This window comes from Phoca vitulina, unplaced genomic scaffold (genome assembly GCF_004348235.1).
Source record: "Phoca vitulina isolate PV1807 unplaced genomic scaffold, GSC_HSeal_1.0 scaffold72, whole genome shotgun sequence".
Classification (NCBI taxonomy): Eukaryota; Metazoa; Chordata; class Mammalia; order Carnivora; family Phocidae; genus Phoca; species Phoca vitulina.
The window spans coordinates 4763330-4777575 of record NW_022589775.1 but is presented as its reverse complement, the minus strand read 5'-3'; the positions used below and the strand labels follow the sequence as shown (position 1 = coordinate 4777575).

The window sequence follows — 14246 nt, the reverse complement described above, 5'->3', positions numbered from 1 at the left end:
AACTTGTTTGCTTGAGGAAGCAATAGGGAATGGTAGCAACTATGGAAACTTAGAGACCACATGGTCATCCAAAGGGCACAGCTGCCTTTCAGACTAGTCAATTGCATATGTGGGAATTTGAACACAAGTTTGTTAGATGTTTCATTTTTCATTAAAATAATCAGATTTTAGGTGGACTGTCCTAAATGTTTGGACACTTAACCACAAAGTCATTTAAAAAAAAAGACTATATATATCCCATATTCAACTTTTGATCAATATTAATTTAATTAACCAGATAAAGATCAACTTTCTTTACCCTTTACTATGAATATGCAACCAATTTGACTCCCTGCTGTCTAGCTGGTGTTAGAAACATATGCTATGGAGAAATTAACTTTATTATTATTGTTACTATTGTTATCAAGACTGTATTCTAAATAAACCTGAAGAATGATTGAGCTAGGGAACCTATAACTACTTTCTTGTCCCTTTATTTTCAATAACTTTTCCTGATGAAAATACCAATATTGCTAGTAAAGAGTATATTTTTTTTCCCAAATGGTAAACTCTCCTTTGATTAAGTGAACACGTTCTGCAGGAGGCTCAGTGGGATTGTTAGACACTAATTAAAAGAATGCTATGACTCTTTTTGTAAAACAATCTACTATCTCCCTAACCAAGCTTTGTCACCTCATTTTCCGTAATAGGGGTGGGGAGAGTTAGAAAGATGCTATTTTTTTATATCACACAACTGCTGATTTTAGTTAAATGGGCCGTAAGTCAGACAAAAGTAACGGAAGTGGGTACATTTCCTTGATTCTTCAAAATCAAGACCTTAAGATTGATTGTGTTATATTCTACATCTTCTCAGAGGAGCAACTGTAGTTTCATAATAGAACTATGTTTAGATTAAATTATAGAGTTGAAAACTGCACTTTCCTCATTTTATCTTCCACCTCATCAGCCCACCTTGACCACCTTCAACACTACTCCTTGCTCACCAAATTTCCTATCTGGTAATAATGAGAGAAAATAACATTGTGTATCATTCCTTCTGAGAATATTTGTACTTTACTATGAGACTTTTAATGGACATTTCTTCTAATGAATGAATATAACACTGAAGTTAAAGTTTGGGGGTAGGGAGAAGGGAAAGGAAGCCAGGGGCTTCTTTTAGCGACAGTCCTGAATTAATGCAACAATTTGAAAATGACTTGCCCTCGTGTAAATGTGTCTCAGTATCACTGCATTGTATATTATATGACATAGAGATTTGAGTGTTCTGATGCAGTCTACTTTTTTCCATCCTCATCCATACTCTGACACACGAGTTCCAAAGTTGAAGAGCTCTTCCCCCTCCCTAGATAAAAAGAAATACACTCCAGGAATTTTTCATACTGGTTATAAACCTGTCAGGCTTTTAAACCAAAAACAATGAAGGAATAATTGGAACAGATGGCAGACCTCAGAGAGAATACATCCATTGGGAATACAGCTGTTGGATAAATTTGTGAGATGTTTCTTCTATGATGAATTGACTCTTTAAGAAAGCTCAGTTGCTATTCAGGAAGATCTGTGTGTGTACATATATATTTTTTCAAGTGACTTGTAATAATAAATCACTTCTGATGTCACTCAGTCCACTTAAGCAATAACAACAACACTGAAGCTAAAATATATTCAGATACAAAAAAATTCTCCACACAATTCTGGTCTTGCCCTCATTGACTCCCTGAAAGCACTAAACTCTTTCACATGGTCAAAGACTGGCAAAGTGGGCTCAGTCACAACACAAAATTGAAGACTTTGCTTCTTTGAGACTCTCAGGACAGAAGCTCTGGAAATGTGCCTCCTGAGGGATTTAAAATAAAACTTCAAGAGAATGAGAGCAGTTACAGCTTAAACAGGTTACCAGGAGGCTGGAAATTACCTTCCTTAGAGAACAACTTTAAAGGGAGATCCAATCCCCGTCTGTCTGAAATGTTGTAGGTATTGCGCAGCCTGAAGGCAGAAGGAGAGCGTCAGTCAACATTTATTGAGTGCCCACTGTGTATACTGCTATGATTACAGCAGCAACCGCTACCGTTAAGAATCATTCTTAACGCTCTTCAGAGCATTTTCTTGTACATTAAAGCGAAGCTCTCCTGGTTCACTTAATTGCTCAACATGCTATGGGTATGTTAATGGTGCTAATTTTGACACTAACCATTATTCTGGGGGTGTTTAAGCAAGCAGCCAATATCTTTTAATTTGGCTTACAAGAGCCATTTTCTCACCAAAAATCCATTTTCCTAATTGACAAGCCACAATCTAACTCCAAAACATTTTGTGCTTCTTTTAAACTTGATTTTGAGTACTGACAATGACTTTAGGAAGTTTTGGGAGGAAAGAAGGAAAAATGACAAATGCCACACTGTTAACCTTCTGCTTTTCCAACATAAAACATGCCACGGAACATAAGGTTTGTGTATGTGGAGGCTGAAGGCAGGAAGAGGGGCAGGCTGTGGGGTAGAGGAAGCAGCTTTCAGGGAAATAACACTAAGTGAGAAGTAAGAGGAAGTGAATTAAGTCCTTGCCTCTGCCAGTAACTAGTACTTTTACTCATACTTCCACATCCTAAATTTTTTCAAGGCCAAAATACATGGACTGGACTATATGATTTCTAAGATCTCTTCTGGTTCTAAGATGACTCATTGTCGATTTGCTATTTGATTTTTTGCATTTTTTATTTCTACCAAGAAGAACTTTAAAGTTTGCAACAGAAAGTGTGAAGGTGTACTGCCTTCCTACTAAGTAGAAGAAATACCAACAAAAATTCTTAGCATCCAACGAGAAACTGAGTAAATGCATCTCACCATCTTTTAATCTCTCCCTTTGCATAAATTGGCATAGGAAGCCAGTACTTGGCAAGCTATGGCTACAGACAGATGTCAGTACTGTTTAACCCTAACATAATTAAAAGTTCAGTGACATTACTAGAAGATTGAGTATAAAAGATATCAATGAAGTCCTTGTAAATTTTCCAAACCTAGCAGAATTTTTAGAACCTTTGAAGTTTTCAAAACCTAATCTTAATGGTATGTTACTAAGTATATTAGTTAGTATGGACTAATACTATAACCAACATCTGCCATGTTCAAGTGGTTTACATCATAAATGTTTGTTTCTTGACCTTGCCATGGTCCACTGTGCATTGAAAGAGAGACTGTTCATGCAATCATCCTGGGACCCAAATTCCTTCCAATTGGTGTTTCCACTATACCTAGTGACTTGAAGTCCTTTCCTTCCTACTGCATATTTGGGGAAATGAAGAGAGAAAGTAGAGAATCATGTTGGGAGAACGTGGGATAGGACTGGAAATATACATCACTTTAGCCCCGAATGGCTAGAAACTGGTCACTTCACCACACTGAACTAACTGTAAGGGAGACTGGGAAATGTCTAGCGGCTGCCCTAGGAAAAAGACAAGATGGCACTGGTGATCATCTAGCCAGGCTGTCACAATATTAGACAACTGAGAAAAAATAGAATCTAAACAACGAAATCCCCCAACGTGGGAAAAGATTTATGAAAACCTCACCAGAAGCAGAGGTATGTCACAGAATTCCCAGCTCAGCTTTTCCTTATTTAAAAGGAACAGACAGTCTGGGCAAGTGTTAATCTCAGCATGTCAGCTATCCACTTTCCAATTATTTAGAGCCTTCAAAATATAAAATTCAACCTCCATGCCCTTTGCCAGTCAATTTGTGGACTGGGGTTTCCCAACAGCCATAGAGTCGTTACCTTTAAGACAATAATCCTTCCTGACATCTTCCAACCCTTTGGTGACCAATATCCAAATGACCTTACTTACAGGCTCTCCTTACCGGGATAAAATCACTATTGCTATTCTTCAGTTACAAGAAGAGGGCAAGCTGCATATGATGAAAGAGAAGTGGTGGCGGGGGAATGGCTGCCCCGAGGAAGAAAACAAAGAGGCCAGTGCTCTGGGAGTAGAAAATATTGGGGGCATCTTCATTGTTCTGGCTGCTGGACTGGTCCTTTCTGTATTTGTAGCCATTGGAGAATTTATATACAAATCACGGAAGAACAATGATATTGAACAGGTGAGTCATCTCTTTCTAGGACTAGGTAGTTTTTAGTTGGCATGATCTGTCTTAAGTTTGGGGGGTTTAAAGATGCCTGCCCTTTCTTGTAACAGTCTATTGAATTAGATGCCCAGAAGAGCCATTTCTGAGAGCAAAGAGCTATTGAATCCCTGCCAGGTGCTGCCGGCACCGCAGCCCCATCATTTATTAATGAGAAGAAGGAAGCGCCTTATATACTAAATCCAATTAGCACTATTTGGAATGGCAGTGCAGAAATTCCAAACTCAGTTAATTTCTTGAACAGTTATTTGCTCTTAAGATAGAAACCCTAGATAAAGCAAGCAAGAAATAAAACCAAAATTGGAAAAGATATAAAAAGATCTTTGAGAGAAATGTTACCATCCTTTCTTTAAGTCTAGATGCTGAGCGCATGTACTAATGCAAAGCAATTTACATAAAGATATAAATGTAGCATTTTGAAACTGAGCATTTACCTCTCTCAAAATATGGTTTGTAAAAGGATAATTCACCAATTTGGGGGGACCAGGAATATGATAAATTATACAGAATGACAATGAAATATATTAGAGACTTTATTTTTCCAAACTGTATTTAGGATTATAGTTGATTTCAACAGTCAACCATTTTTGCCTGTCACTTTTGTTTTTGATAGAAATCACACCAGGAACTTACACCAACCTGAATAAGATGATTGTGAATAAAGTACAAAGCTCATGCCCATTGTGGTGCACTAGGCCACCCATTCAATTTAGAGTTATTGTTAGAATTTTGAAACTATAAACAATTAATAACAGGGCTAGTTTAATGCTCAGCTGTCACTGTCCTGAAATTATTAATAATTTTTAATCAAGGGGTTCCACATTTTCACTTTGCACTGGGTCTCGCAAATTATGTAGTCAGTTCTGATTAATAATCTCATACCAGTCCCACCTCCTTTAAGTGGAAACTCTCCTTACAGTCCCAAAGCTGGGGGTGATTGATTATAACTTGGTTTTATCATGAAAATTTTCCCACAATTACAAGGCAATTGTGAGAATATTAAGCACCCCTTTCTTAGATTTTGTTAGAGAAAACTATCTTTGCTTAAAAGGGAAAATGGACTGTTCTGCTTTGTTTTAACTTTCAATTTGCTCTTGAGGTGTCTTGTTTTATGCAACTAATTTGAAAAATAAAAGCTTGTATATGTTATGCTTTAATGTGCTTCTCATAATTGCCAGCTTCATTTTATTTGAATTTTCATTTAAACATTCATTTTTGCTTCTGATTTATTCATTTTTTTCTATATTTTTCTCATTTCTTTTGCATGCAAGGCTTTTTGTTTCTTTTATGGACTGCAGTGTAAGCAAACCCATCCAACCAACTCCACTTCTGGAACCACTTTATCTTCGGATTTAGAATGTGGCAAATTAATTCGAGAGGAGAGAGGGATTCGGACACAGTCCTCAGTTCATACTGTGTAATCAGTTAAAGGAAAAAAACTGTGCCCAGTAGAAATTGTTTCTGCTAATTGGTGTTGTTGATGATATCTGTATCTACTAAGCGTAAATAGCCATAATTCCCTATCCCTTTAAGATAGCAAAACTCACGGACTCTAGACATTGAATTCAATGCACTGAGAACAGATGTGCATTCTGTGTTGAAACTGAGGTGTATTAAGGGTATAGAAACTCCAAGATATGTGTATTTTCCAGAATCTGCTATACCATCAAGACAATGGTTATCTTAGTTCTATATTCACGCATTAAAAATAAGCAAGTCTTCCCTCATGAAAAAGTAGATCCAGACTTTCAACAGTGCAAAGCATAAAAACAAAATGCTAGTATTGTGGAATTGTTTTTATCTTTGTGGACCTTTCTTTCTCCTCTTTCCCTCTCCCTTCCCTTATGTTCTGTAGATCCACACATTCAAACTACCTGAAGCCCTATCTTTTTGTAGTAACTCCGTCACAATGTTGATGTTCTACTCACATTGATTCCACTATTTAAAATGTATTATTTACACAAAGACTCAAAGATGTCTTGGATTTTAAACATTGAAAAACGTGATCCAGAAAGTGAAAACTAAACTTGAAACCTCTGGCATCACAGAAGAGCATTAGCTAAATTGAAAATCACTCAGGAAGGCACAACACAATCAAGAATGATCCCTCAGTAGAAATTCATTTTCATCAAGTTCTCACATAACATTTACTTGACAATCCTCTGTAGGTCCAGATCATAGTATGCTCAAAGTCTCTAAGTAACTGTGATTTTTTTTTTTCATGCTACAGATTGTTTCTTGCAAGCTCCAAACAAGGTCCTAAACTAGGAACTAATGCATAACATCTTCTATTTTCCGCTTACTCACTCTCACTCTGCATAGATGAACATATTTTCACAAGATGTTGTTTTATTCCCTTCCTACTCACCCAGGATAGAGTGGCTGTTCTCATAGCAATCTTTTCTGAGCATTGCCACTTTCACACTCATTTCGCTGGACCCTTCATCATTATCAATTCATTCCAAGTATATTGGGGAGAAGGACAAGAAGCAGAAAATAAATAGAAGAAAAAAATTCCATACACATTAGTTACAGATCTCTGTAGATTTATTTTCCACCTGCATTCAAAATGTTGTAAATAATTCCCACTCTAACTGAGCTTGGTGACATAGAAAACCAACGGCATACTTAATTTGTTGTTATGAAGGATGTCTGCTATCCCTCTGAGCTTCTTTCCTCTTCACAGTGAGTAGGGGAATTAAAGATGCCTTTCATCTTCCCTCAGTATGGGATCAGTTGGTCTTTGTTCTCCTTAATGGGATTACCTTTTGACACATGAAGTTAGCCCCCAAAACATATTTCTCAGAAGTAAAGATAAGCCATCTGTGCAATCATGGAGCATTTTGCCTTCTCTTTGCTTAACTTTAAATGGGTTCCAAATTTTGAACCACAGGTCTCTCCAATCAACGTTATATTTCTCCAGTAAAGCATGTTTAGGAAAGTTGACTCTTGCCCTGATTGTTTCTCAGTCTTGCTTTCTTCTTTAAATAAACGTACTTTTAAGAAAATATCTATAAATTACACCAACATTTATTTACTATTATTGAAGTGAGAGCAACATACTTTGTCTTAGGTCAGAGTTTGCATCTTCACAATCAATAGAGTCAAATGTTGGGATAAATATTTTATTATTCATAATTCATTTATTCTGTATATAGAAATCACAAATTACATAAGTTTATATTCCCCAGGGTTATTTAATAAATCAAAGATGCTACCAAAAAGTATAAAGGTGATTGATAAAGTTTGGATGATCAAGGTTAGCAATAACAAAATTCACTTTTCTACAGAGCTATCTTTTAAAAGTGTAATTCAGAGGTTTGGATAAAATTAATATTTGTGTGCCACTTTAAGCTGTATACTACCTACTTCTGATATTTATATGTTATTTTACGGTTTTCAAAATGTTTTGAAATGTTTGAAATGATACAGCATTACATTTAATCCTCTCAACAATTTTATTTCAGCTTTCCTAACAGGGAAATAGATATTAGTCAGCAGCCTGGAATCCTAGATTTTAGAATCAGAAGAGAATTTTCAAAATCAACAGAACTTAGGTGCAAGTTCTAGTACAGACACATGCTGAATGACCATAGACAAGTGACTGAATTTCTTAAAGCCTTGGTTTCTTAATATGTAATACCAGGACATAAAATCTAGGTCTACAGTGGTATTAAAGGAGTATCTTTCCCAGTGGGTCCCACTGGCAAGTGTTACTCAAATAAGATTTTCCTGGTCAAGGGACCCATGGAGCATTACTCTAACCATTCCTTTACTGCATGATATCGCAGTGTGTCTAAGAAGCTATGATGCATTGGGAATTTTCAACACGATTGGAAAGTATTCAGTATTTCCCAAACTTACTAGATAACAGAATCTGTTTTTCCCCAGAAGCATCTTGATGGACCATTGTTCTACAGATCATGCTCCAGGGAACACGGGCATGATAATGTGTATCTCATCCAGTGATAATGTACAAAACCCATTAGCCAGGCCTGGCACATAGCTGTCATTTAATAAAAAATAGTTTTGATCATTGGGGGTAATTTTTAATTTCTCTGAGCTTCAATTTCCTCAATTATAAAATGAAGGTAATCTGTTGACCTATATTTGCTATGAGAATTAAATGAAATAATATAATGGCATAGAAAATGAGATCATTTATAAGAATTCTGTTAAAAGATACTGGTTAACAGATGTTAGTTCCTTACAGAGAAATTAAACATTGTTCTCTGGTCAGGTGGACAGTAAGTACAATTTATCATGCATCTTAATACGGAGTCAGTTTGTAAAAGAGGTTTTCCAATTTAGAGGTTCAAACTATATCCAAAACCACATTTCCTCATACAAGCATTAAAAATCAAGGGCAATTTCATTGCACCGAAGATAAGGACCCAAATCGGCAATAAGTGAGGATCTAGTAGAAGTTTTGAATCTCGTTTCTAGAAATTCTAATTTGATTATTCTGGAATGGAGGCAGGACAATAGTTTTTTGTTTTGTTTTTTTAAGATAACCAGTTGATTCTATTGTGTAGTAGTGATCTAAAGCATAATCATGCATATAATTGAGATTCAGTAAGTCACTAATGTTTATTGATTGATTCTAGAGGTATGACCACTAATTCTAAGCAAGATATATAGCACATATTTGGCATTCAATATTCAAAAGATCCTCTCTAGAGAGAACTCAAAAAGAAACTGCACATCTTTGAGACAAAAATTTCATTCTATTCAATTGATAACTTTCATATTTAGTTATAGGTGCTAGGCCTACTCAAAATGATCAAATAGGAAGTTTAATTGGTCTCTGCACCCTTTGTTCCCTTGCAGGACCTCCATACATTTCAGAAATGTAGGTTCCTTACACTCTCTTCTTTTTCCTTTTATACATGCCCTAGACAACCAATTCTTGACCTGGAGTAAATGACTTGATGAGACCATAGTGGCCCCACCAGGGGCCACTGCATTCTAAGTGAAATTTAGAAAAAAAAAGGGCTTGAGCATGAAAAAAATTTTTCCAAACTCTCTTTTTATGTCCTTAGTTCTCAGACTTTGGTGTACCTCAGAATCACTCAGGGAAATTACTTAAATACAGATTACAGGTTTTATCTCCATAGATTCTTTCTCAGTGAGTGTAATCCAGAAACTGACACTTTTAACAAAATCTGAAAGTGAATGCTTAAAACTACTTGTGCACATTAGTTTTCATAAAAATTAGCTTACATGTAACAGTTTTCTCCAAAATGAGGGCATTTACATGAGTTTTTATTAAAACTATCTTTAGTACAAGAGGTTTTTAAAATAGCTTTTTTTTACATGCGTTTTCTCCCAGCAATCTTAAATACAGCTGTTTAAAACTGTTGGTAAGCATGAGTTTTCTTTAAAGCTAGATGGAATATAGCAATTTGACTTCAAATTACATGGTAAGAGTGAGATTTTATTAACACTGGCAGTTTATTTGTGGATTATGCCTTGAGGAAGATTGTTTCAAGTTAGCAAGAGAGCAGAGAGGTATGAAAAGATCAAACAAGTACATCAAGAACTATGGAGCACATAATGTTGTCCAATCTGGTTCCTAACAAGCCTGTTTATAAGTCAATGCAATAAGGAAAAAAATAAAGCTTATTTTGTCTTAGACTAAAATTATAAGCTGAATTAGTTTAGAGTTTTTCCAGCAAAATTGGAACTACCTAAGGAACACAGGGTAGAGATAATGCCTTTAAGAAAATCAGCTGGATCATATAGTTAAACTTTCCCCCCACATTATTTCCAAATACCTTAGTGCATTTGACTAGCATTATATTATGTTCTGTATAAACTATCTATGGCAAAGCAGCAAAACAACGAATCCCAACTAGTTTCCAAGCCCATTAATTATGAGGTCTATTTCCCAGTAAGCAATTTAGAAGTAGTCTGGCCTTGAAAAGCAAAAGGAAAACAAAGCATTCTTACTTCTTGCACTATTTTCTGCACATCTGACTGTGCCAAATGGCATTATTAATTAACTCTTATAGATAATGAAAAATTTCTGCTTGATGTTGCAGTTTTAACTTGCCTTTCGGAACCATCTCATTATACTTCCCACAGTTACGGAATTTTATATGCACAGATGCACAAGCATATTAAAATCATTTTTGCTTTCAAAATCCTCTCCATAGAGACTGATATCATGGAAAATGGGATTCTCCTTTAAATTTTCAAAGCAATTCTATTTGCACAAATAAGAACATTTTTGGGATAGAAAACCAAATGTTCTGTGTGGTTTCATGCGGTGCAGAATCTGAGCTTTGTAATCGGCAACCGAAATAGGACTAATTGGCCAAATTGCACAATACCGCCATGTCTCCATGTTACAACATACACATCCAGATACACACAGAAATAATGAGTAAGACCTGAGTGATGTAATGAAGTTACTGTTGTTCCATTTATCCACTAAGTTTAAGTTAGTAGGGCCAGAATTTCCTTTCTGCCCAATTTTTTAATTGAAGTGTTCAGACTTCAAATATTCAGATTTTTCAACTCGGAAAAAAAAGAACGGTGCCCTGATCACTTAGTCTTTACCAACCATAAGAACTAAGAAACTATTGTCCACAGACAACCCACCCTAACTTTGCATTTATCTTAAGTCCTAAGTATCACTTGGAACATTATCAGATGCCTTGAAGTGTCCTTGGCTTCATTTCTTCTGTAGTCTGATCACTTTATTTAGCAATTGATTTGGAGAAGTCTCAATAGGTTGTTTCTATATTTATGCAAAGAGGCTTTCCTTTGCCTGGAAACCTAAACATTCACCAATTCACAGAGAGGCCAGTAAGCAATTAATAACTATTTAGAAATAACCTTTCCAGTGTACAATGACAGTGTCTTCTAAACCAAACAAACTCTAGAAAGTGTAAATGGCTCAATGGAAACATGACCTGGGAATCACAAGCCAAGAATGCAGGTTGCTGTCCTGCTACTGAATGGGTATGTGACTTTGGGCAAGTCATTGTTCTTCCCTCATTCTCAGTCTCCCTATCTATGGAATTAGGAGTGACCTTTAAAGTTCTCTTCCAGCCACAGTATTTTTTAAGTTTGATAAAAAGTGGGAAAGAAATAAAAATATAGAAGCAGGACAAAAAAAAAAAAAAAAAAAAAGCTTGGCCAAATACAAATATGTTACAAATAAGTTCAGTTACCTTGAACATATTAAATTCTTATTGCCATAAGCAGAATTACCTATTCCTGCCCATGATGCAGGATGGAATGGTCTGCTCTAGATATAGAGAAAACCAGCCTTCGTGGCATCAAAGAGTGAAACAGTTCTCATCCACTCACAAGCAAAGTATTACAAACACAGGGAAGGCTACCGAAGGAGAATCATTCTTGACTTTGATGAGCCACACAGACAAACGAGCCAAACAAAGACATGTAGCTAGAAGTTATTTGAAGCTATGGAACCGATTACATTTTCAATCACAGTTCAAGAAAGGGGATATCAATGGGACTGGAGTACATTGGGAAAACTGTTCTGTAAATGGAACTTTAATTCTGCTGAAGACAAAAGGAAACAGAGAAAAAGGTTGATATGCTCTTATTGTCTATTGCTTTTACCCCTACCCTCCTCCACCCTTAATTTTATATGTATTGCTTCCAAGCCAGACATGAATCAAACTCTAGCTTTTGAGTTTTAAGTAGGCTTTACAGATTTGTAGCATAGACAAAAATCTTGAAAACTGTGGTTTTCAGCCTCAAGAACCAGGTGTTTCATGAGTAAATTAATTGTTATATAATTTAAATAATTTATCTCTAATTAGCAGGAGCCAAAACCCAGAGGCCCAAGGTTGGGGAAATGCACAAAATGATGTTTTCTTCCTTCATGTTCCAATCCTTGACCAGCTTTTGACCCCTAGAAAAGAAGGGAAGAATGGAAGGGAAGTCATTAAAGCTTCTTGGTACCAGAAGCCCTGAGAGAAGGCTTCATGACCATCCCTGAGCCAAGTCCCAACTTGAAGACAAGAAAATAGAAACCTCAGAAAAGTTCAGGGGGGATCCTAAACAGAAAATGCTATTTTGCGGTTCAGAGGGTATGGCCCAGGAGGTGGCAAAACTTAAGAGAAATTTTACATCCAACTGTCTCCAGAATGGTGGAGTCACAACACCTAGGCCATGAACCTTGAACAGCTTCATAGTCCTGCTCAGTCCCAGAGCATCTCAAGGAAAGCAGCCAAAACTCCATGGTGCTTCCCAATGAAAAGCCTTGTGGAAGAGCTGAGAGAAGCAGTGGACTGATAGTTGAGGTTGGAGTAGAAAAGACTCAATGTGTGGACCTGACATGGAGACCATAGTGGGGCTACAGACATCTCAGAGAACACAGCAGAGAGAGAGAGAGAGTGCAGCATCCATGACCTCCTAGGATGCCACACCCTAGTGGAAGCCAAAGGACAGAGGTTGTCCACAGACTAGCTGTTCCCACTATCACCAATGCCCAGGCCATCTATTAAACTCTCCTACACCCAGATGCACCTGGGAAAGAAAATGAGAAGGAAAGTGGCGAGAGGTTCGTTTTAACTGAGCCATTAACCAAAAGAAACTTAGTTTTAAGCCAAAGTGAGTTACCTTGAGTTGACAATACCCACTAGAAGATGGGGACCTCTAAGCTAAGGTGGGATCTGTTATTATTTTTTTATGGCATCACATAGTTCTCTTGCACAGCTAAGTTTATAGCTTGAGGAAAATATATGTCCACTACATGTGGGCATAAGCTGGTACTGCAAGGACTCCATGGTAGCTCATGCATGCACTATGGACAACTAAAACCCTCCATCAGGCTCAATTTACCTCAAGGCCAAGGCCATTCTCTATATGAGAGGGGGCATGCAAAAAATTTCTTAGAAGTTTATTTTTATGGCCCTAACTCAGCCTCTGAGTTGCTGAAAGGCCCTCTTGTCCATATGGTAATGGAAAGTCAGTCTTCCTAGGATGATCCCAGGCCTTCAACATGGGGGCCCAATCAGGTACATATGAGACCAGTATTCAGAGGAAATGTGTAGGCTCCGAGCTTGCAAGAAGGGCTGAGGCAGGCTCAGGAGATGTAGGGAAGCCAGAAAGAAGCCAGGACAAAGAAGACACTCACATTGGCCTCTGATGGTGACTCCAGACAGGAGAAAAGCACTGTGGCTACTTTGGATTGGCAGGCAAACCCACATTCCTGTCATTTTTAAGTAAGGAGAGTTGCTTACCTCTGGATATGTCTGGCCCACCTGAGGCTTATCCTCATAGCAAAAACACTTTCTGCTCTCTGGTCATAACACTAGAGTGGGCCACTTTGCAGCCACCTCTCCATACCTATCAGCCACTTTCGTGCCCACTCTAAGGCAGTGGAAAGTTTCAGCTGCTCTTGAGTACCCTTCAGAGGTCCTCTGCATTCTAGTAACTGCTTCCTCTGAGTCTGAGACAGAGAGTGGGCACAATTTCCCTGTTTTCAGATTCCCCCATCTATTAAGTTGTCCCACATCTATTTGCCTTATCCCACACCATGGGAGTTTAACCTCAGAAGTGGCAAGTGAGGGGCCCTCTCTCTGGTATTCCTCAGCATCTAGGCTCTCCCCGCCCCTGGCTGGACGATTCTCCTTGAAAACAGACACAGAACTGTCCTAGCTTCATACCCCATCCCCGGTCCCACCGGCTGGGCCCTGAAGGCTCTAAGGCAAACTTTTTCAATTCAAAGTGCCTTCTTTTTCCTTCTTTCAAACACCTGGCTGTTGTAATTAATAGCTTCAAAGACTGAAGTGGCTTCTATAGATCCACAAAAATCTATTTAAGAACTCAAAGCTGCAAATTTTACTTTTTTTTTTCTTTCTATGTCATCCTTACCCTGAGGGCAATGCATATAAAAGCTCTTGCTATAACTTTAAAAGTGGAAAAAGGGTTCAGATTCAGAAGATTTGGAAAAAGCACATGGATTTATATCAAAATGGAGCACTGCTCCAGTGTTAACCTCACTTTTCAGTTTTCCATGAAACTATACCTAATGTTAGAGGAGAATGAACTGATACCCTAACAGTTTGGGTGTAGAGCCCTGAGCAGCCACCCTAAGTCAAAAATTTCTTTAAGAACTCTAAAAAAAGGGGG

The 14246-nt window shown here is 37.4% G+C and overlaps 1 protein-coding gene across 5 annotated transcripts in view; it reads left to right on the top strand.

The window, feature by feature from the left end:
- GRIK1 (glutamate ionotropic receptor kainate type subunit 1) overlaps positions 1–14246 on the top strand; it is a 375722-nt gene that overhangs the window by 354331 nt on the left and 7145 nt on the right. For 4 of the 5 annotated variants that reach the window (XM_032393338.1, XM_032393337.1, XM_032393336.1 and 1 more), the window contains one exon: positions 3838–4088. In XM_032393338.1, coding sequence (XP_032249229.1) covers positions 3838–4088 — 251 coding nt within the window. Of the gene's footprint in view, positions 1–3837; positions 4089–5401; positions 8194–14246 lie in introns of those variants that run through there. The other variant, XM_032393339.1, reaches the window with a different exon arrangement.